This window comes from Ochotona princeps, chromosome X (genome assembly GCF_030435755.1).
Source record: "Ochotona princeps isolate mOchPri1 chromosome X, mOchPri1.hap1, whole genome shotgun sequence".
NCBI classification, from domain to species: domain Eukaryota; kingdom Metazoa; phylum Chordata; class Mammalia; order Lagomorpha; family Ochotonidae; genus Ochotona; species Ochotona princeps.
Window position 1 is genome coordinate 41,918,107 of NC_080865.1, and position 21,284 is coordinate 41,939,390.

The 21,284-nt window shown below is 41.0% G+C and overlaps 1 protein-coding gene across 1 annotated transcript in view; it reads left to right on the forward strand.

The window, feature by feature from the left end:
- The first annotated feature begins 5,712 nt into the window (after positions 1-5,712).
- The window catches only part of HDAC8 (histone deacetylase 8), a 297,540-nt gene continuing 281,968 nt past the window's right edge, over positions 5,713-21,284 (forward strand). The window contains exons 1-4 of the mRNA XM_004592752.3: positions 5,713-6,169; positions 6,711-6,763; positions 13,772-13,902; positions 14,571-14,712. Of these exons, the coding sequence (XP_004592809.2) occupies positions 6,059-6,169; positions 6,711-6,763; positions 13,772-13,902; positions 14,571-14,712 (437 nt within the window). The 5' untranslated portion in view covers positions 5,713-6,058. The remainder of the gene's footprint in view (positions 6,170-6,710; positions 6,764-13,771; positions 13,903-14,570; positions 14,713-21,284) is intronic.

Consider the following 21,284-nt stretch of genomic DNA (forward strand, 5'->3'; position numbering starts at 1 on the left):
AATCAGGGAATGGAAGACCAATTTCTTCAACTCTGCCTTTCAAATAAAAACTAAATTTTAATTAACATATAGGTAATATTTTGGTGCTTACCAAATACCAGATGTTGCTATATGGGCACTTGGCACAGGTCATCTAATCTTCACAATTGCCACATAAGGCTATTATTGTTGGCATCCCCATCTTTCAAGTAGGGTACTGAGACACTAAAGGTTCCAGCAGATGGCCTGATGTTAATCAGGTAATAATGGATACAACTGGGATTTGAACCCATATTTGAACCTAGAATTCACATTCTTTTTCTAAGATTTATTTACTTGAAAGGGAGAGTGATATAGGCACAGAGAGGCAAAAAGAGGTATCTTCATCTGCTGGCTCACTCTTCAGATGGCTGCAGCAACCAGGTTTCAGTCAATTCAAAGCAAGGAATCAGGAACCTCTACTTCGTCTCCCATTTGGTTGGTAGGAATCCAATCACTTGGGTCATTTTCCACTCCCTTCCCAGACACATTCATGTGAAGCCGGATCAGAAGCAAAGCTGATAGAACTCCAATTGGCACTCTGACATGAGATGCTGGAATGGCAAGCAGTGGTTTAACCCAGTGTTCCACGTGTCAGCTCAATGAAATTCACATGTTTAACAAATACACTCTCAGAGGAAAAGAAATTAGGTGGCGGTGTGAAAACAAGGATCATTTGCATACAGCCAAAGCATTAGTGAACAATATATGTAATGAGCAAAGTAGATAGGCAAAGGGGTAGTGCCCTTTTAATGCATTTGCTTTGCTTTTTGCCTGCTTCTGCAAGCAACTGAAAGCAGGGACGAGCACTCCAGGATGTATGTAAATGTGAACATTACGTGAGAGAGAGTTGTAACTGTGGTCTCCAACTGACTTACAAAGGTAGTAAAGGAACATACACAACCCAACTTGACCTTCCTAGTTCAAATATTACAGTTAGGCAATAATTATTGGGCAAAGTGAGTCTAATAAATTAACCAGGGACACCATCCTCACAGGTTTTGGAGCCAAAATTCAACTTACTTCCTGTGGCTTTGAGTCTTAGAACAACAAATCCAGTGCCTTGGGAAAGACTTTCCCAATTTCAGAACCATTTGGTATCAATCATGTGAAAAACTGAGCATAGGAACGTGAAGCATGAATTGTGCCCTGCCTTAGTCATGAGCAAGTGTGTAGATGCCCTTTGAGATTTGTTATTTGAAAAACAAGACGCCAAACCAAACTAGCGTGCAGCAATTCATCTTTCTCCATACTTGAATCACCTCACCAGATTGGGTGCCATACTAGGATACTGTTTCCAGTTTATAAGTAATTTCCATGTGTTGCAAATATGTGAAATAAATGTGAAAGAACAGGTAAAATAATCCCTTTTCATACCATATGATTAAAGTCCAAGATTTAAGGTATTAGTTGTCTGAACTGCTTCAGGGCCTTCTTTCTCCCACCTGTCTATGAAGGCTCTTGGCTAGTTCTATTTGTTCTTTACATTTCTAGCCTATTGTGATCTTACCTTTAAATGAAATCCCATAGCTGCCCCCACCCCCTTGCACTCTTTCTCCTCTTTCTATAAAATGTGTGCGTTCTCGTTTGTCCTACAGAGTGCTTCTGGACTCTAAGGTCCCTTCAGGCTGACAGTAATTAGCCCTTTCCTTTCATAGTCCTATTTCTTCAAAAAGGAAGTCACACTTAACTGTGTTGCACTCACTTCTTAACCTCTTTGATAGGGCTTCCTCCCTTAGATCCTTTTTCCTCCAAAAGGCATCTTAGGGTTACTGACCCTTTTGTAAAACCTGACACCGTTAGTAGCTCCTCCTTATTGAAACTCTTCTGCTCGGATTCCTATCAAATTGTCCTACATTTGTTCTAACCCACTGTTTCTCCTCTCTTCCTTTCTGGAGTCTTTGTCTTCTCCTAACCCCCACAAAAAGGCATTTGAACAGATTGCCCTCTTCCAAGTTCAAAGACTTCACAACAGTATGGAGAAAGTTCTGGTCTTTTTTTTTTTTTTTTTGTAAGAAAAAATAAAGTTCTTTCTTGTGGCTTCACAGAGAATGGAATATAGGGAAACAAGAGTGGACGTAGGGCCCAGTGTGGTGGCCTAGCACCTAAAGTCCTTGCCTTGAATGCACCAGGATCCCTTTTGGGTGCCAGTTCTAATCTCGGTGGCCTAGCTTCCCATCCAGCTCACTGCTTGTGGCCTTCTGGGAAGGCAGTCGAGGACGGCCCAAAGCCTTGGGACCCTGCACCCACATGGGAGACCTGGAAGAAGTTCCTAGCTCCTGGCTTCGGATTGGCGTAGTTCCAGCCATTGAGGTCACTTGGGGAATGAAGCATCAGATGGAAGATCTTCCTCTCTATCTCTCCTGTCTGTATATCTCACTTTGCAATTAAAATAAATAGATCGGGCCAGGCACAGTGGCCTAGCGGCTAAAGTCCTCACCTTGAACACGCTAGGATCCCATATGGACGCCGGTTCTAATCCCGGTAACTCCACTTCCCATCCAGTTCCCTGCTTGTGGCCTGGGAAAGCAGTCGAGGACGGCCCAATGCCTTGGGACTCTACACCTGCGTGGGAGACCCAGAAGAAGTTCCTGGATCCTGGCTTTGGATCGGCATAGCATTGGCCATTGCGCTCACTTGGGGAGTGAATCATCAGACAGAAGATCTTTCTCACTGTCTCTCCACCTCTCTGTATATCTGACTTTCCAATAAAAATAAATAAATCTTAAAAAATAAAATAAAATAAAATAAACTAGGTCTTTTAAAACAGAGTGGAAGCAGAGACCAGGTAGATACTATAGAAAATCCTAGAAAAGTAAAAGCACAGAGGGAAAGAAGTGGGTATATTTAAGGCTTATTTTGGAGGTGAGACTGAAGGAAATTGCCGATGCGTTGGATGTGTAGAAAAAGGATGGAACACAATTAACTTTGGGCAACTGGATGATATCTTTACTGAACTATAAAAGATGAAAAAAAGATTTGGCTAGGGAAATCATGAGTTTGGTTTTCAAGATGCTAGGTAGGAGGTGCCTGTTAGCCGCTCCAATGAAGTCATTTTTGTCTCAGCCTCTCTTATGACTCCAGTTGTCTCTTCTTCATATGGAAAACATGTGTACATATATGACTGAAAATTCATAACTCATGGACTTATGAAGATCAGCCTTTTTTTGGTAAGATTTCTATGTCCACTCTACTCTATGAATGTCTTGACTGCCCTCTTTCTTATATTGGCAATACTAGCCTTCCAGACTTTAAATGAGGAAGTTTTTAACCACTCTTCCCACTTCCTCCCTTCTCATCAATATCCAAATAGTAAGAAAATCTAATTAGACCCACCCTGTACATTATTTATACTTCTCTGCTCCCGTTTTCCCCACTCAAATTTATCATCATCACTTGTTAGCTGGACCCTTGTGGTACTCTCACCCCTCTAGTCATTCAATGACTATGCTTTCCTATACACTGCTGCTGTCCCCTCACTTCCCACTGAAAGAAGTCTGTTCTCAGGCCATAGGCAGGGAGCTTGATTGAAAGTGGAGCAGCCGGGACTCAAACAGGTGCCTATACAGGATGCTGGCACTGCAGGAGGAAGATTAGCATACTACTCCACTAGTGCCAGCCCCTAATACCATCTTAAATGCTGCTCAGTAAGAATCCTAGTTACCATTTATTAGATACCAGTTACAGAGTACTTAATATTTATTAAGTAAGCTAAACATACTACAGTCATTAACTGACTCAACAGCACATGTGGGTTCTGGTGTGTTTGTCTCATCATTGTTACAAAAATGTGGATTCTTCGAGAGCAGAAATCAGATATAATTCACCTTTGAATCCTCAGCTGTGCTGTATGTTGAGTTTCTGTTGGAGAAATGATGACTGCAGAACTTTGAACTAGTTGCTGTTACAAAAATCTTAAATAAATAAATTAGAGCATGCACTCTAGTTAGAGAATACATCACAAAAAGGAAGGTTTCCAGAATCCTGAGGGACTGTGAAATGTAGGGTTACATGTAACAAAGTTCTGGAGAAATCAAGTTTACATAGAGGAAGGAAAAGTTCAGTGGCCTAAGTATCATGCAGAGTGATTCTGACTTCCTGCTTTTCTGCTTCAGTGTGTGACTGAAGCAGTCATTTTCTCTTTCTAAATTGTATATGTAAAACAGGCGTATCACAACCTCCTCCTTAGGGCTTCTGCAAAGAAGAAATGAGAGTTTATCCACAGTTGATCTCACAGTACTCGATAAATGTCTAGAGAATTAAAAACAACAACAACAAAAAAACACACACACACAGCCAGGGCCCAGTGCGGTACCCTAGTGGCTAAGGTCCTCACCTTGCATGTGACAGATCCCATATGGGTGACAGTTCATATCCCAGCTGTTCCACTTCCCTTCCAGCCCCCTATTTGTGGTCTGGGAGAATAGTCCAGGATAGCCCCCAAAGCCTTGGAATCCCACACCCTCATGGGAGACCCAGAGGAGGCTCCTACCTCCTGCCTCCTGGCTTCGGATCTGCCGCCTGGCTTCGGATCTCTACCATTGCGGCTACTTGGGGAGTGAACCAGTGGATGGAGTATGTCTCCCCTTACCTCTGTAAATCTGACTTTTTTTTAATTGGAAAATCAGATATACAGAGAGGAAGATCTTCCATCTGCTGACTCACTCCCCAAGTGGCCGCAATGGCTGGAGCTGAGCTGATCCAAAGCCAGGAGCCAGGAACCTCTTCCGGGTCTCCCATGTGGGGTGCAAGGTCGCAAGGCTTTGGACCATCCTCAGCTGCTTTCCCAGGCCACAACAAGGCAGCTAGTTGGGAAGTGGAGCAGCTGGAAAATGAACTAGCACCCATAAGGAATACTGGAAGACACAAGGTAAGGATTTAGCCATTGAGTCAAAGCACCAGGTCCCAAGTTAAATTCTAAAGGTGAGGATGTTGTGTTGTCTCAATGATGATAGTAGGTCAGTTCAGATTGATGTGAAAATTGGGGACCGGAGTATTGGTAAGCTTATGACAGATCTTAGGGGACTCCAAGAACCTGCAAAGATGCTGAGCAACCTGGAAACTGTATCAGGATAGTTTGAACTGCTTCCAGCAAGCCCAAAGTATTTCCCTATCCTTTATGTAGTTGTAGAAGCAAAAAGAGGGATGGGGAGAAGCTGAAGCTTCCAAACAGCACACATATACCTGCCTGCATCCTTACTGTCACATGAATGTCCCCAAAGTACATCACTGCTTCACTGAAATCCACTAAGCAATTTCTGTAGTATCAGTCGCGGGTCAGGGCGGGGCCAACTGCTCTCAGATTTACCAGAGCAAATTAATTGAAATTGTTAACTCTTAGATGGTGATGAAGAACGATCAACTGAAGTCGCATCACAGAATTGACTGCAAACTTTCTGAACCATTTGTCATCACCGCCTGGCACCCCTAATAACTGGACTGGCGATGTAACCGGGTGGTGGGGAGCGCTCCACGGCAATATTGAAACTGCCTTTAGATATTTCAGTGGCTACTGGCGCAGATAAAAATAATTCATAGAAGAGTTAACCACTACACTTCTTTCTACGTTTCTCCCTTCCTCTCCATCGTATTTTGGCGCTAAAACTTAAAATCGCGGCTTTTTTTTTTTCGGGGTAAGTCCCCACTCTTCCGCTGCTCCAACCCCTGGAAACTACATTTCCCAGCATGCTTGCAAGCTAATCTGACTTCATTTCAAATGGCCCCGTAAGGCAACAAGGATGGTTCCTTTTGACCCGACCTGTTTGTGCTGTGAAAGAGCTAACTTATCTGACAGCTGTTTAGGCGTTTGTAATTGCCGACCCTGTTTCTCTGAACTGTGGTCACCAAATGAAGGGATTGCGGCCTGCAAAGGCCCACCCCTTGCCGCCACTGTGTGGGGCTTGGGGACAGTGTCGCCGGCGGTCTCAAGAATAGGAGGGAACATTGACCAGGGAGCACCACTGCGGCCGTTAAGAGGAGCAGGAACCACAGCCCGGGCTGAGTCCGAAAAAAGCCGGATCCGGACGGCTGCCAGTGGAAGATGGAGGAAGCGGAGGAGCCGGCAGAGTGTGGGCAATCTCTGCCCCCGGTTTACATTTACAGTCCCGAGTATGTCAGCATTTGCGACTCTCTGGCCAAAGTCCCCAAACGGGTAAGAGAAGTCGGTTGCAAGACAGTGGGCTTTTGAAAAAGGTAGGGGGTGCGGGGCGAGGGATGGTGGGGGAAGCGAGGAGAATGCTGGGCTGCTGGAAAGCTTCAAAAGAAATGAGAGAAGCTTTTATCAGCTATCTAAATGTGTGTTAGGAGGAAGGGTTGCCTGCCCGGTTAAAGCTGTGGGTCTCTGCGGGACGTCCTGTGGCCGGGTGGGGGTGGGGCGAGCTGGGGGGCGGCGGGCGGGAGGGGATGGCACCCAGGGAATGGGGTTTCTACCACGAGGGCATCTCTGCAGTGCTGGGAGAGAGAAGCGACAGGAGAGAAGGGGCCCATCAGCTGGATAAGGTTCAGTTGCTTCTGTCTCAGTGGTTTGAATACTTTGTATCTGTATTAAGTGTGTTGTAGCTGTGAAGTAACAGAAGGGAAGAGAGCTACAACAAAGTTAATGAGTTTCTTGGCTCAGCGTGGAGACGTTGATGGAATTTCGCGGAATCATTTCTAAGACTATTTTCTGCTTGATTTTCTGCTGCTGTTTGCAGGCCAGTATGGTTCATTCACTGATCGAAGCATATGCCCTGCATAAGCAAATGAGGTGAGTTCTTTCCCCGCGTCCCCCTCTCCCCTTCCACCCAAGTGGGGTACTCCCAGCCTTAGGATCCTGCTGCATCACCAGAGGCCAATTAGGGAGAAAATGGTGCCGCCTTTTCTTTTCCTTTTTCTTTTTCCTCTTTTTTTTTTTTTTTTTTAGCTTTTTAAAAAGAATATTTACAGTGGATGTAACCTCAGGAATGCTCCCTGAAGAATTTTTTTTAGGTTAAAAAAAAAAATGAAAACACGTGCATGAAGCAGTTAAGATCTTTTACTAATAGAATTTTATTGCTGGGACAGGGGAGACATATTTAAAATAATCCCTTAAAGCAATAATTCCTTAAAAAGATTTCTCACGTGAGTACCTTTAGATACTAAAGCCTGTCTTGGTTGAGTGAACACTGGGTCTAGCAGATTAGCCATTTCCCTCCTACACTGGAGTGCCATGGCCAGGTCCTCATTTCACTTTCTCGCTAATGCACTCTGTGAGATTTGGAAAATCTTAGTTACCACCAATCAGGGAAAGGATATGTTATTTGTCTTGTGGTCACTCACATACAGAATTTTTAAATGTCTGAGCAAAATTGATGCTACTAGATTTGAAGATTGTTTATAGCTCTTGTCTATACTCTTGAGAAGCAGTGGTTCTCCTATTGACTGCTCATTGAATTCTTTATTTAGTGGATGATTGAGCTTATGATTATAGAATATAATCATTGTATATCATTGTAAAAATTAAAATAAGAAAAGGAGGATGAGGAAGGGTGGGGAAGGAAATGTCATGCTCTTAAGACTTTATTTTATGAAATGTATTCCATATATATAGAGAGGGAAAGAGTGAGAGAGAGGGAGAGAGAGAAAATAAAAAAATAAAGACAGAATAATTGGAAAGAAAGTAAATCTGGGGCTAGTGGTTTGATATAGTGAATTAAGCCACCACCTGTAATGCTGGCTTATAATGCTGGATCTAGTCCCAGAAGTTCCATTTCTCATCCAGCCTGCTCCTAAGGCACCCAGGAAGGTAAAGGTTAATAGCCCAAGTACTTAGGTCCCTGCCACCCATGTGGAAGATCCAAATGGAGTATGTGGCTCCTGATTTGGGCCTGGCTCAGTTCTAGCCATTTCAAACATTTGGGGAGTAGATCAGTGGCTGGAAGATCATCTCATTGCCATTCATTCTCTCCCTCTCCATCCCTCCCTAATTCACTCCCACCCTCTCTGTTGCTGTCTTTCAAATAAATCTTTTTAAATTAATAATTAAATAAAACCTATTCTATAAAAAGGTGTTCAGCTGAGAGGTGTTCTGTTTTGGGTTTTTCTTTTTTTCTGAGCCTAATTTGAGGGTGTAGGCTCAACTTAAGACTTTTAGACATCCCACCACCATTACCGTCACCAAACTTTGATGAGTGAGCCTGGGCACAAGATCAAAGCAAGTTGCTGAATCACAGTCAGAACTCAAGAAAGAGCTAAGTACTTCTATAAAACATGAGTTTGCTGTTTGTTGCCACTTCCGTATTTGGTGGCACTATAAATGCTCCATGTAGGAGTACTTGTGACATTTTCTCAACAAATAGGTGGATACCTCCACAGTTTTGTTTTTCAGAATATAGTGGATTATGGTTTTTGGATTATCACCTTCTTTAGAAATGTTCTTAAATTAGTTTTTGACCAATATGATAAAACACAACTACATGTCTTCTATTAAAATTATTTAGTAATTCAAGACTATTTTATGACAAACCATCACAGTCCAACAAAGCTGCTTGATTTTATTTCTTTAAGTACCAAAGCTTTCAGTATGTATTTTTTTAAACTTTAACAGTTAATATAAAGGATAAAAAAAATAGTTTTAAAAATAGAGAAATATAAGGATTTAATGGAAAGATGGAATGAGAGATATATTGGAAGTCAATTTATTACTGTCTTATACTTTTGTTTTATGAATTTAAAAATAATAATTAACATTAACATTAAATTGTAGGACACTAGAAGAGGCAGCTTTTGGGAGTTGGAAACAATGTTACAAAAAATAAAATTTGGAGGTCGGCACCATGACACAATAGGTTAAACCTCTGCCTGTAGCACCATCAGCCCATGTGGGCACTGGTTTGAGTCCTGGCTGCTCCACATCTGGTCCATCTCCCTGCAGCATAGCTCAGATAGCAGGGGAAGAAGCCCGAGTGCTTGGATCCCTGCACTCGTTAGGACACCTGGAAGAAGCTCCTCACTCCTGGCTGCTGACTGGCCCAGCTCTTGCCATTGTGGCCACTTGAAGAATGAACCAGTGGATGCTTCTTTCTTTCTTCTTTCTTTCTTCCTCCTCTCTCTGTAAATCTGCCTTTCAAATAAGCCTTTAAAATATATATATATATATATATTTTTTTTTTATTTAAGTGCTTATTTTCCACTTCTAATACTTTAGATGTCATCTCTCTCTTATTTTTTTAAGTTTGTTTACCTAAGGAGTTACAGAGATAGATGGGGCAGGGGAAAGAGAGCTTCTTCCATCTACTGATTCACTCTGCAGATGGCTGCAGTGGCCAGGGTCAATCCAGACTGAAGTTGGGAGCTGCCAGCTTTATCCTGGTCTCCCAAATGGGTAGCAGGAGCCCAAACACCTGGGCTAATATCTGCTTTCCTTCAGGCCATTAGGAGGGAACTAGATCAGAAGTAGAGCAGCCAGGATGTAAATTGGTGCCTATATAGGATGCCAGCACTGCAGGTGGCAGTCCTGTTTGCTATGCAATGTTACAGGGCCCTAGGGGTGTGTGTGTGTATTTGTGTTAAGATTTAATTAATTTGTTATTGGAAGAGCAGATTTACAGAGAGAAGGAGAGACAGAAAGAATGATCTTGGGCCCGGCACAGTGGCCTAGCGGCTAAAGTCCTTGCCTTGCAAGCACCCCGGGATCCCATATGGGTGCCGGTTCTAATCCCGGCAGCTCCACTTCCCATCCAGCTCCCTGCTTGTGGCCTGGGAAAGCAGTGGAAGACAGCCCAATGCTTTGGGACCCTGCATCCATGTGGGAGACCTGGAGGAGGTTCCAGGTTCCCTGCTTCGGATCAGCACAGCACCGGCCGTTGTACTCACTTGGGGAGTGAATCATCGGATAGAAGAGCTTCCTCTGTCTCTCCTCCTCTCTGTATATCCGACTTTGTAATAAAAATAAATAAATCTTAAAAAAAAAGGAAGAATGATCTTCCATCTGCTGGTTCAATCCCAAAATGACCATAATGACTGGAACTGAGGCAATCTGAAACCAGGAGCCAGGAGACTGTTCTGGGTCTTCCATGCAGGTGCTGGATCCCCAGGTCTTTGGGCAATCCTCTATTGCTTTCCCAGGCCAAAGCAGGGAAGTGGAGCAAGTGGGACACAAACCTGGCACCCATACAGGATGCTGGTGCTTGCAGGTAGTATTAGCCAATTGAGCTATTGCCCTGGCAGTTAGATGTGTTTTCTTAAAGAAGTTATAAGAATCTGGGCCCGGTGTGATAGTGTAGCAGCTAAAGTCTTAGCCTTGAACATGCTGGGATCCCACATGGGTGCCCGTTCTAATCCCAGCGGCCCCGCTTCCCATCCAGCTTCCTGCCTGTGGCCTGGGAATGCAGTCAAGAATGGCCCAAAGCTTTGGGACCCTGTACCCATGTGGGAAACCTGGAAGAGGCTCCTGGCTTCGGATTGGCTCAGCTCCAGCCATTGCAACCACTTGGGTAGTGAATCCGTGGACGGAAGATCTTCCTCTCTGTCTCCCTCTCTGTATATCTGACTTTGTAATAAAAATAAATCTTTGAAAAAAAAAAAGAAGTTATAAGAATCCATGAATCTTAGCTAGAGATTCAGTTTGTGAGGTTAGATCACAGGATGTCTTCTGATCACAGCAGTAGCTTGTATGGTCACAGCTATGTTCCTATTCAGTAAGCTTACACACACACACAGCTTCCTCTCCACGGCCTAGAGTGCTGCTTCAACTTGAACGTCACATACAAATTATCTCGTTGGAATACATTGTCAAGGAGCTGGTGTTGTGTCTCATATGAACATCCATTCTTGTTCTGGCTGTTCCACTTCTGATCCAGCTTCCTACTAATTCACCTGGGAAAGTAGCAAAAGATGGTTTCCATACTGGTGCCCCAGGCCCCCATGTGGGAGATCTGGATAGAGGTCCAGACTCCTAACTTTGTCCTGGCCCAACTCTGGCCATTGTGGCCTTTCGGAGGACTGAACCAGTTAGTAGATAGACAATATCTCCATTTCTCCCTCTCTCTATAACTCTGCCTTTCAAATAATGAAATAATTTTTTAGAAAAGCATGATTTGAGCATGGCACAATGGCCCAGTGGCTAAATCCTCACCTTGCACATGCCAGGATCCCATATGGCGCTGGTTTATGTCCTGGTAGCTCCACTTCTCATCCAGCTCCCTGATTGTGGCCTGAGAAAGCAGTCAAGGACGGTCCAAAGCCTTGAGACCCTCCACCCATGTGGGAGACCTGGAAGAAGCTCCTGGCTTTGGATTAACACAGCTCCAGCCATTGCAGCTACTTAGGATGTGAGCCAGCAGATGGAAGATCTTTCTCTTGTCTCCTTGTTCCTGTAAATCTGCCTTTCCAATAAAAACAAATAAATAAATCTTGTGGGGGGAGCATAGTTTATTATAAAAAAAAGACATTATAAAAATTAAAAACTTTTGAGAATTCATTTAAAAGTCATTCTGGAGAACAGTGTTTTTGAACGGCCCAATTTAATCATACTTCTTTATACCAGTATCAGAGAACTTATATTATCCACTTTTTTGACCCCCTATTTTAATGTTAAAAGTACTTGGAAGAACCGTGATTGCGGATATAAATACTTAAGTACACCTCAGTTGCCATGAAGTTCAGTTTTGTAGTTGAAGCATTTTGCGCAAAAGCTGCATCTTAAAACTGAGAGAATAATTGTTAACTGCTCAGTACCAGATGGGCAAATCTCCAGTGGCAGTGGGCTTCCAGCTGGTCAACTTGCTCCCTCTCCCATAGTTAACAGGCAGGGGCAGCAGGAAGTCCCGTCAGCACCTTCACGGTGATCTCTCCCTCACAGTGTCTCACTTGGAAATGTTTTTCAGTTTATTTACTATGCAACAGTCATTATTTTGTGTTCTGGTAGCTTTGGTTTAATGTGCCACTGCTTTGTCTTTCTGTTACACATACCCTTGTTTTAATTTATTTGCCATGTATGCTGTGCCATTTTGATTTTTGTTTGGGTGAATAAATTTGTAACACTCAAGCACTTGAGGTGATAGTTGGTAAGAATCATACCATTATTTGATCCATTTTCATCTCAGCTGTGTTGTATCTGGACATTTTAGATGTTTATCAAAGGTTTTTTCTGGGGAAGAAAGGAAGTAATAAATGTGTTACATTTACAAATAATGCTGGCTTTGAACAAACTTCTGAAAATTTAGTTGTTAAAATTTTGGATCAACTAAAAAAAAACATGATTTTTTAACATCTGAATGCCTTGGTTCTCAGTATTATCAATCTTCATCGAATATTTCTTATTAAAATATGTAGGTTTTGAGACTTTATGACAATAGTGTGTAATTTTTTTTAGTGCTAGCGGACAAGAGTATTGCTCGTATGTTACCGTACAGCTAACATGTGTTTTTGTCTATTTATTCTAGTAGTTTCATGCTATGTATTCACCATAATCAACCTATTGCCTATGAGAAACATGTAAGATAGTCTATTTGCAGCCATTGTTACAAATTTACAATGTATTTTTCTATCTTGTTTTATACATATGTTGTATAACATTCAAAATAGATTTTTTTTCATGAATGAGAAAAGGATATAAAATGCAAACTCCACAATTTTGATAAAATCCACAATTATTTTGCAGTAATTTATTATCCTGGATGCCTTTTCTTTCTTCTAATGAATGAAAGCATTAGACCCTTTTGGATTTTAGTTGAGAATTTACATAGCTTGCATTTTAATTCTTTAATTCTTTGCTGTTTCTATTAGTCCATAACATTATTTTAATAAATGTTGTAATACCAACCTAAAAAAAAAAAAGCCATCCTGGTAATACAAACTCTGATTCAGTAAGTGTGGAGGGGACAATGCTATGCATTTCTAACAAGCTCAGAGGGGCTGCTGCTGCTCCAAAGAGCATCCCTCAAGTCACATGCGATAGAGAAAGGTAGTGGAGCCATGGGATCAGGAAGAGGAAACCGGACTTAGGCAGGTAGGGGTTAGTGTCAGTAAATCCCATTGTTAGCTCATTCTATTCTCTGATTGAAAGGTCCTAAGTGAATCTCAGTTGAGACCATTTTCCCTGTTCTCTGCTTTCACTCAGAATCAGGTGTGAGGGACCCCGATGCAGAAACCTTTTACGTTTTGAGGTATCTGTGTTTGATAACTAATGCTGGTTGTTATTATCTACAAAGCATTTTTGTGTTGTGAACGTTATTCTAAGCCCCATGAGATTCTCCATCACAGATGAGGATACTAAGTTAAAGAACCGTCAGCTTATTCAAATTATAGAGCCAGGAAGTAGAGTTAGGACAGGAACAGTGTACTCTTCTCTAAACCTGAGCTACACATTTAGAATACATCGTATCGTAATCATCTATTAAAGTCAAGATGCAGGTGAAAAAGACTGTATAACCCAACTAGCAACTGATTCAGATGAAAATATTTCTGCCTCTTGGTTAGAATCCAAGTTATAATTCATAGTGAAGTTTTTTTGAAAATTGGTTCAATCTATATTTAACCTAAATATATGGAAATACTTATTTAATTTTACCAGGCTATAACTCCAAGAGGAAGAAAAAAATTCTGCTTGCCCTGTGTGAATGGAGTCATCACTGTAGCTATAAAGACTTTTCAGTGCAGTGGAGGAATAGTTTATTATCTTGGCCCACTGTAACCAGAAGCTAGGCACTGTGTTTTCTGTTGAAACTGCTGCCTCCTGTTTCCAGTAGCTGGGTCTGAGTCACCCCCTTTTTTTTCTTGTCTATGTTATTATTAGAGTAGTGAAGCCCAAAGTAGCCTCCATGGAAGAGATGGCCTCTTTCCACACTGACGCATATCTGCAGCATCTCCAAGAGGTCAGCGAAGAAGGTGATGATGATCATCCAGACTCGACAGAATATGGACTAGGTAAAGTCATTACCAGGAAGCAATGGGAATGCAACAGCCTCAACTGTCTACTTTGGATAGTACTACTTAATTTTTTTATAATGTGCATGATAGTTTTAATACTTTTAAGTAACAAGTGATGTATTAATATTAATCTCTTAGTTTAGCCACAAAGAACTCACTGACCAAGCTAATCATTTCATTTGAATGAAACTAAAAGATGGGTCAGACTGAAGAAAGACCTTTCAATCACTGAGGCCACGATGCAATTGCTCAGATCTAGTCTGGCTGGAGAAATGCTGACTTAAATTTCCTGTGACCTTATATTTTTGTTTGAGTGCAGATTTATGTCCTGGCTGTTTCCCACCTTATCCCTCATTAAGAGTTTCATTTAAAATAAAAACCATAGTGGCCAGTAGGATATGCTACAGAAACAGCATGGTTCATCAGGTAAAGACACTTGGGTCCTGGGCCTGGCTGTGTGTAACACTAACCAGAATCATCACCTCCCAGACATCTGTAGGCTGTGACTCCCTTCCCCAGCATTGGTGATCTGTTTGTCTCAAATGAAGCTGGTGTTGGTTAGCACAGGATCTTTTTAGTAGAGTGTATTGTTGCTCCATCTTAACCCACTGCTCCATTTTTCTCCAGTTCATGTGCTAACAGGCTCTTCTGGTTTTTATCCGAAGGTTATGACTGCCCTGCCACTGAAGGGATATTTGACTATGCTGCAGCTGTAGCCGGGGCTACCATCACAGCTGCCCAATGCCTGATTGATGGAATGTGCAAAGTAGCGATCAACTGGTCTGGAGGGTGGCATCATGCAAAGAAGTAAGAAAACTGACATTTCTGCTTTCTGACTTCTTTTCTTTAGTTTTTTTTTAGTTATCTAAGCTCTTTTGCTTATTGTATTGACATATGTGTATACTGAACTTTACCAGCATTCTCAAGAGATGTAGTAGAAATAGGAAAGGATGACTTGGTATGATGGGAAGCAAGGTAGTGAAAGTCAAAACACCTGGGATCTATGCCAGGCTTATCTGGAAGCATGACTGCCTTGGACAGATTCACCTCCCCAGGCCTCCATTTCTCCATCAGAAAATAAAGACAGGGCAACAAATAAAACTAAACGGTCTCCAAATTTCTTTTGAACTTTTGAGACATTACCTTGTTTTTAAGGGACTTACAAGAATTAAGAACGATGCCAACTAGGGCACCAGTGCAATAAGTATGAGCTGAAGACACGTTGCAATAAGGAGAAGTTAATCTTGGAAACCTTGGGAGAGGTGAATTTTAGAGCTAATTCCTGAAAGAAGTGGTACACAGGTTTTGAATAGGTGGAGAATTAATGAGAACAGTCTTAAAACAAAAGGCTGTAGAATCCAGAAAGGCATGTGCTGCTACCTCCAAGGAAAGTGGCAACATTACAGAGTTGATGTGTCTCTAAGGGATAAAAAAAGGTTTATGAAATGAGTCTGAGGTTCTGTTTGGGGATAGAGGAAAAGTGTTTTCAACAGCAATACCCTGACAAGTACAGCTGGCCGTTCTTCATTCAGCTTTTGTATCTTGTTTGATATGTCTGTAGTTTAGAATGTATATTGGAGGAAAAGGGTTTTCAAAACTCTGAAGTTACCAGTCTGCTGCATCATTCACAGATGACTGCTGCGATCCACCTGGATGTTATCCTCCATGTTCTTGAGTCTAAGGAAATACCATTTCTTCTTCTTTTTTTTTTTTCAGAATAAACTCACCATAATTTCAGCATATGCAGGTTAAGATAATAAGAAATTGATAGATTTATTAATCTAGGAAGTCCTTGAAAAACAGAGTCTACTACTGGAGTTATAGAGCAAGACCCAATGTTTAGTAGTAATCTCTGTAAGGTCTCAGAAACAGAACAAGCCTCCCTTTTTTTTAGTGGGGCAGGGGAGGGTGGGCGTTTAGGGAAGGTGGAGAGAAAGGGGGTGGTGTGTGTGTTTAAAGTTTAGGGGCAGGCATTTAACCTAACGGTTAGGACACCTCTGTCCAACTTTGGAGTGCTAGGGTCACAGTGTCAGCTTTGGCTCCTGATTCCAGTACCTTGCTGATGCAAACCCTTGCAGGCAGTAGTGATGACAAAGAGTAGCATTCCTGCCTCCTGTGTGGGGCACCTGCATTGAGTTAGTTTCCTGCTCATGGGAATTTGGGAAGTGAACCAGCAAATGGGAGCGTGCTCTCTCTGCCTCTCAAATATAAAACTATTTTCGAGTTCTAAACAGAGGCAGAGATCCCTAAAAGGAAAACAAAATGACCCTTTTTCCTTCAAGCTACAGAATCAAAGAAGAAAACTAGTTCTGTCCAAATCAAGGGCTTATATGTCCTCTTGGGCTTAACAAGTTGGGAAGTAAAGTAATGTGGTTTCATAGAAAAGGCCTGCTCCTAAAAGAGTCATATCTGGTTTCTTAATTGTTTAACTTCCCTGCAGAACCCCTGCTAGAGCCTGTTTCAGTTTCCAGTGGCTTACTCACACACCTGCCATATCTTATTACTGTCTTGTTGCCAAAGGAAGCACACTCTATCTTGAGCCAGCCATGGCTGTCTGGGCTGTGTGTGGGTGCCGGCATACCGAAATCATGATCTTAACTGTTTCTGGCAGCTTTCAGCAGATCTTGCCTGGAAACAGACATGCCTGTGGTGAATGTCAATTACAGAATGTTTCTAGAGATCGCCCCAATTCAGGTAGGCACTTGGCCTACCTGAATTTCATATTTATTTCATATTTCATATTTATAGTCGCAATATTTGTTTAAATCTTCCTCTCAAAGATATTGACAGTTCCATATATGCCATTTATTCATTGAACAGATATTGATTAAACACCTATTTTTATGTGAAGCATGTTTATCATTACTAATAAGCAGAGATATAGTAGTTGAAACAAGGCGTATTTTCCCCCATTATCAAGTTTGAAAAAATCCATACTTTGAAATACCTAGGTGTTGGCCGGACCACAACAAAATTGGCATAAACCTTTGAAAAACCTTTGTGTTAAAGAGAAGAAAAATACATTTAGACCTTCTGACTCTGTAATAATACTCTCAACAAAGAGTAAAAGAAAATAAACCTATGCTGCCCTTAAGAAAATATCTTCTGGGCAGCTGTTGTGGTATAATAGGCTAGACCCCTGCCTGTGACACCAGAATCCTACAAGGGTACTGATTCAAGGCCCAGATGTTCCAGTCCCAATCCAACTCCCTGCTAATGCTCCTTGGGAAGCAGTAGAGGATGAACCAAGTGCTTAGCCCACTACAACCACATGGGAGACCTGGAAGAAGCTCCTAGCCTTGGCCATTGCAGCCATTTGAGTGGTAAACCAGCAGATGGAAGGTCTCTCTAGCTCTTTCTCTGGAACTCTGCCTTACAAATCAATAAAATAACTTTTTTTTAGTATTGGAAGCTAAAGGGTGATTTTCAAAAGGAGATTGTAAAAAGAATTAATGAAGGAATGACAGATCAATGCTGTTAGATATTAAACAAAACTAGAAGAATAAAAACTCTGGTGCCACTACATAATACTACATAGATAATGTTACAGTACACCTCCCCCAACAGACCAATTTTCTAATATGCTTATATATGAATTTAATATAAAAGATACAGTGCAAGTGAGTGGAGTCTGGGAAATGAAGCAATAGATGGGGAACATGTTCTCTGACTCTCATATAAATATTTTAATAAATGATACCGTGAAAACTTGTACCATGTATGTCCTCATCTCCTATAGTAAACTAAAATAAGTGGCAGCTGGATTGAAGGCTTAAATACAAAACAGCAAATTAGAATGAAATGTTTATCATGCCTTTTGTTACTGTAAGGGTTTTTTTGGCTGTAATTTATTTTTTTTTAATTTTAATTTTTCATGATACGGTTCCTTAGGCTCAGGGATTTCCCCTTGCACCTTCCCTATCCCCATCCCCCTATGTATTCCCCTTTATTATCTCAATAGTATGGTCCTTCAACAACAGTTACAAATCCATCATTTTTCTATTTAAGTGTATCATGGCGTTGCAGGTATAGACAATAGTAGGAAGTCCAGCATTCTGTTGTGAAGATGTATTTAACAGTTTCATTGGGAATCCATTCTTTATTCAGAATTAGAGATGCATAACATATCTGCAGTGTATCTTCACTACTTGCCTCCATTTATACAGTTCCTCTAGATAAAAATATGTATATACATGATTATCTATATATCCATTGGTGTTGTATTTTGCATGAAGGTTGCCGTATATCAGAGAGAACATACAATATTTGTCCTTTTTGGATTGGGTTATTTCACTGAGCAAAATGGTCTCCTAGTTGGGACCATTTTCTTGCAAGTGGGTAGAATTTTATTGTTTTTAATTGCTAAGTAGTATTCCATGGAGTAAATGTACCAGTTTCTTTATCCATTCCCCTTTCTTTGGGCTTCTGGGTTGTTTCCATGTCTTCGCTATTGTAGATTGCTATAAATATAAGATTATAGATCCCTTTCTCATATGTAGATTTTATTTCCCTTGCATATATTCCCTGGAGTAGGATAGCTGGTTCATATGGTAGATCAATTTTCAGTTTTTTTAGCACTCTCCATACTGACTTCTATCTTGTGACTTACATCTATCGAGATGATTGTTTGGTTTTTAGTTTTCAGTTCGTTGATGTGTTATATCACATTTATTCATTTTGCATATGTTGAACCATCCCTGCATTCCAGGGATAAATCCCACCTGGTCCAGGTGAATCATCTGTCTGATGTGTTGTTGGATTCTGTTGGCTAGTATTATGTTGAGGATTTTTCCATCTGTGTTCATCAGGGTTATCAGTCTGTAGTTCTCTTTTTGTAGTTCTCTTTTTCTGTTATTTCTCTATCTGGCTTTGGTATTAATGAGATGTAGTCCTCACAGAAATAGTTTGGAAGGATTGCCTCCCTTTTTATTATTTTGAATAGCTTTTGGAGGATTGGTATAAGTTTTTCTTGAAACATTTGGTAGAATTCAGCAGTGAAGCCATCCAGTTAGGGCTTTTCTTTATTTATTTTATTACAAAGTCAGATATACAGAGAGGAGGAGAGACAGAGAGGAAGATCTTCCATCCGATGATTCACTCCCCAAGTGAGCACAACGGGCCGATGCGTGCCGATCCGAAGCTGGGAACCAGGAACCTATTCCAGGTCCTCCACGCGGGTGCAGGGTCCCAAGGCTTTGAGCCGTCCTGGACTGCTTTCCCAGGCCACAAGCAGGGAGCTGGATGGCAGGTGGAGCTGCCAGGATTAGAACCGGCACCCATATGGGATCCTGGTGCGTTCAAGGCGAGGACTTTAGCCACTAGGCCACTGTGCCTGGCCCAGGGCTTTTCTTTGTTGGGAGGGATTTAATTGCTGATTCAATCTCAGTCCTGGTTATAGATCTGTTTAAATTATTAATTGCCTCATGATTCAGTTCTGGTGGATTGTATATATCTAAAAATCTATCCATCTCTTCTAGATTTTCTGATTTGTTGGTGTGTAGTTGCTTGTAATAGTTCCTGATTATACCATGGATGTCCAAGATACCCATCTTATATTTATTTTTTTGTGTCTGATTCTATTGATTTTTATCTCTCTCTCTCTCTCCTTTATTAGTTGGGTTAGTATGGAATCTATTTTGTTAATTTTCTCAAAGAACTAGCTCTGATTCATTGCTCTTATGTTTTCTTTTGGACTCTATTTGGTTAATTTCCTTCCTTATTTTGATTATTTCTTTTTTCTGTTAATCTTGAGATTGTTTTGCTGTTGCTTTTCTAGCTCCTTCAGGCATATGGTTAGCCTGCTTACTTGGTACTTTTCTAATTTCTTGACATAAGCGTTGATTGAAATGAACTTTCCCGTTTAACACTGCCCTGACTTCAGTCTCACAGGTTTTGATACGTCGTGTTGATACCTTCATTCATTTCAAGCATTTTTTTAAAATTTCCTCTATAATCCATTGTTTATTTAGCAACATATTAGTCAGACTCCAAGTATTTGCATATTTTATGAGATATTTTGACTTGGTGGTCTCCAGTTTCACTCCATGGTGGTCTGAGAAGATGTATGGTATGATTTTGATATTTTTTTAATTGCTGAGGCTTGTTTTTTGGCCTATGAGATGGTCAATCCTGGAGAAAGTTCCATGTACTGATGAAAAGAAAGTGTGTTCTCCACCTGTAGGAGGAAAAGTTCTGTAGATATCAATGAAGTCCATTTGCTCTGGTGTCTGGGTGAACTCTTGTTTCATTGCTAAGTTTCTGTCTCATTGATCTGTCCATTGAAGTTAGTGGGTTATTAAGGTCCCCCACTATTATTGTATTGGAATCTATTTCTCTGTTTAAATCCATTCATATTTGTTTCACATAGCTAGGTGCCCTGGCATTTGGTGCATATACATTTATTATGGTGATTTCTTGCTGAATAAATCCTTCATCATGATGTGGTGTCCTTCATCTCTTTGAATGCTTTGCACGTCAAAGTCCATTTTATCTGTGAGAATGACTATACCAGTTTGTTTTTCTTTCCTTTACTTGGAGTATCTATTTTCTATCTTTGATTTCAGTTTCCACATGTTTTTGTTGGTAAGATATGTCTCCTATAGCCAACAGATAGATGGGTTTTGCTTTTTGGCCTGTCCACTAATCTGTGATGTTTGATTGATATGTTTAAGCCATTTACACTCAAGGTTAATATCAACAGGAAATGAATGAATTCGTCCTCTCATTTAAGCAATGGGTTGCTTATTGCTTGATTTAGTCTTCATTTACCATTTTATTGGGACGTTCTCCACGTTTGCCTTTGGTTTTGATAGGTGCTATTCCTTTTCTCTTTCAGTAAGGTACAAATGCTGCAAAGTAACATTTGTAAAGTAGGTTTAGTAGAAGCGAAGTCTGAGATTTTGATTGCTCTGGAAGCACTTTCCTTCATTTTCAAAGACAAAGGAAAGCTTTGCTGGGTATATTATTCTGGGCTGAAAATTTTTTCCTTTTATGGTTTGGAATGTGTCACTCCATTCTCTTCTGGCCTGTAGAATTTCCACTGTGGGTCTGATTGGGGTTCTTTAAGTTTAACTGATTTTTTTTTAATGTGCATATTTCAGTATCTTTTCCTTATATTCCACTGATGAGTGCTTGATTACAATGTGTCATAGTGAGAATCATTTTTATTTAACTCTATGTGGCCCTCCCATATTTTGTTTCCCAATTCTTTCTTCCTATTGGGGAAGTTCTCATTTGTTATTTCATTGAATACAGCTTTAATCCCAGCTTCTCATTCTGCACTGTCAGTCACCCGCTAACTCTAATATTCAGCCTTTTAATGGTGTTCCTTAACTCTTGGATGCTTTTCTTAGCTTGACTCCATTCCTCTTCCAGCTTTT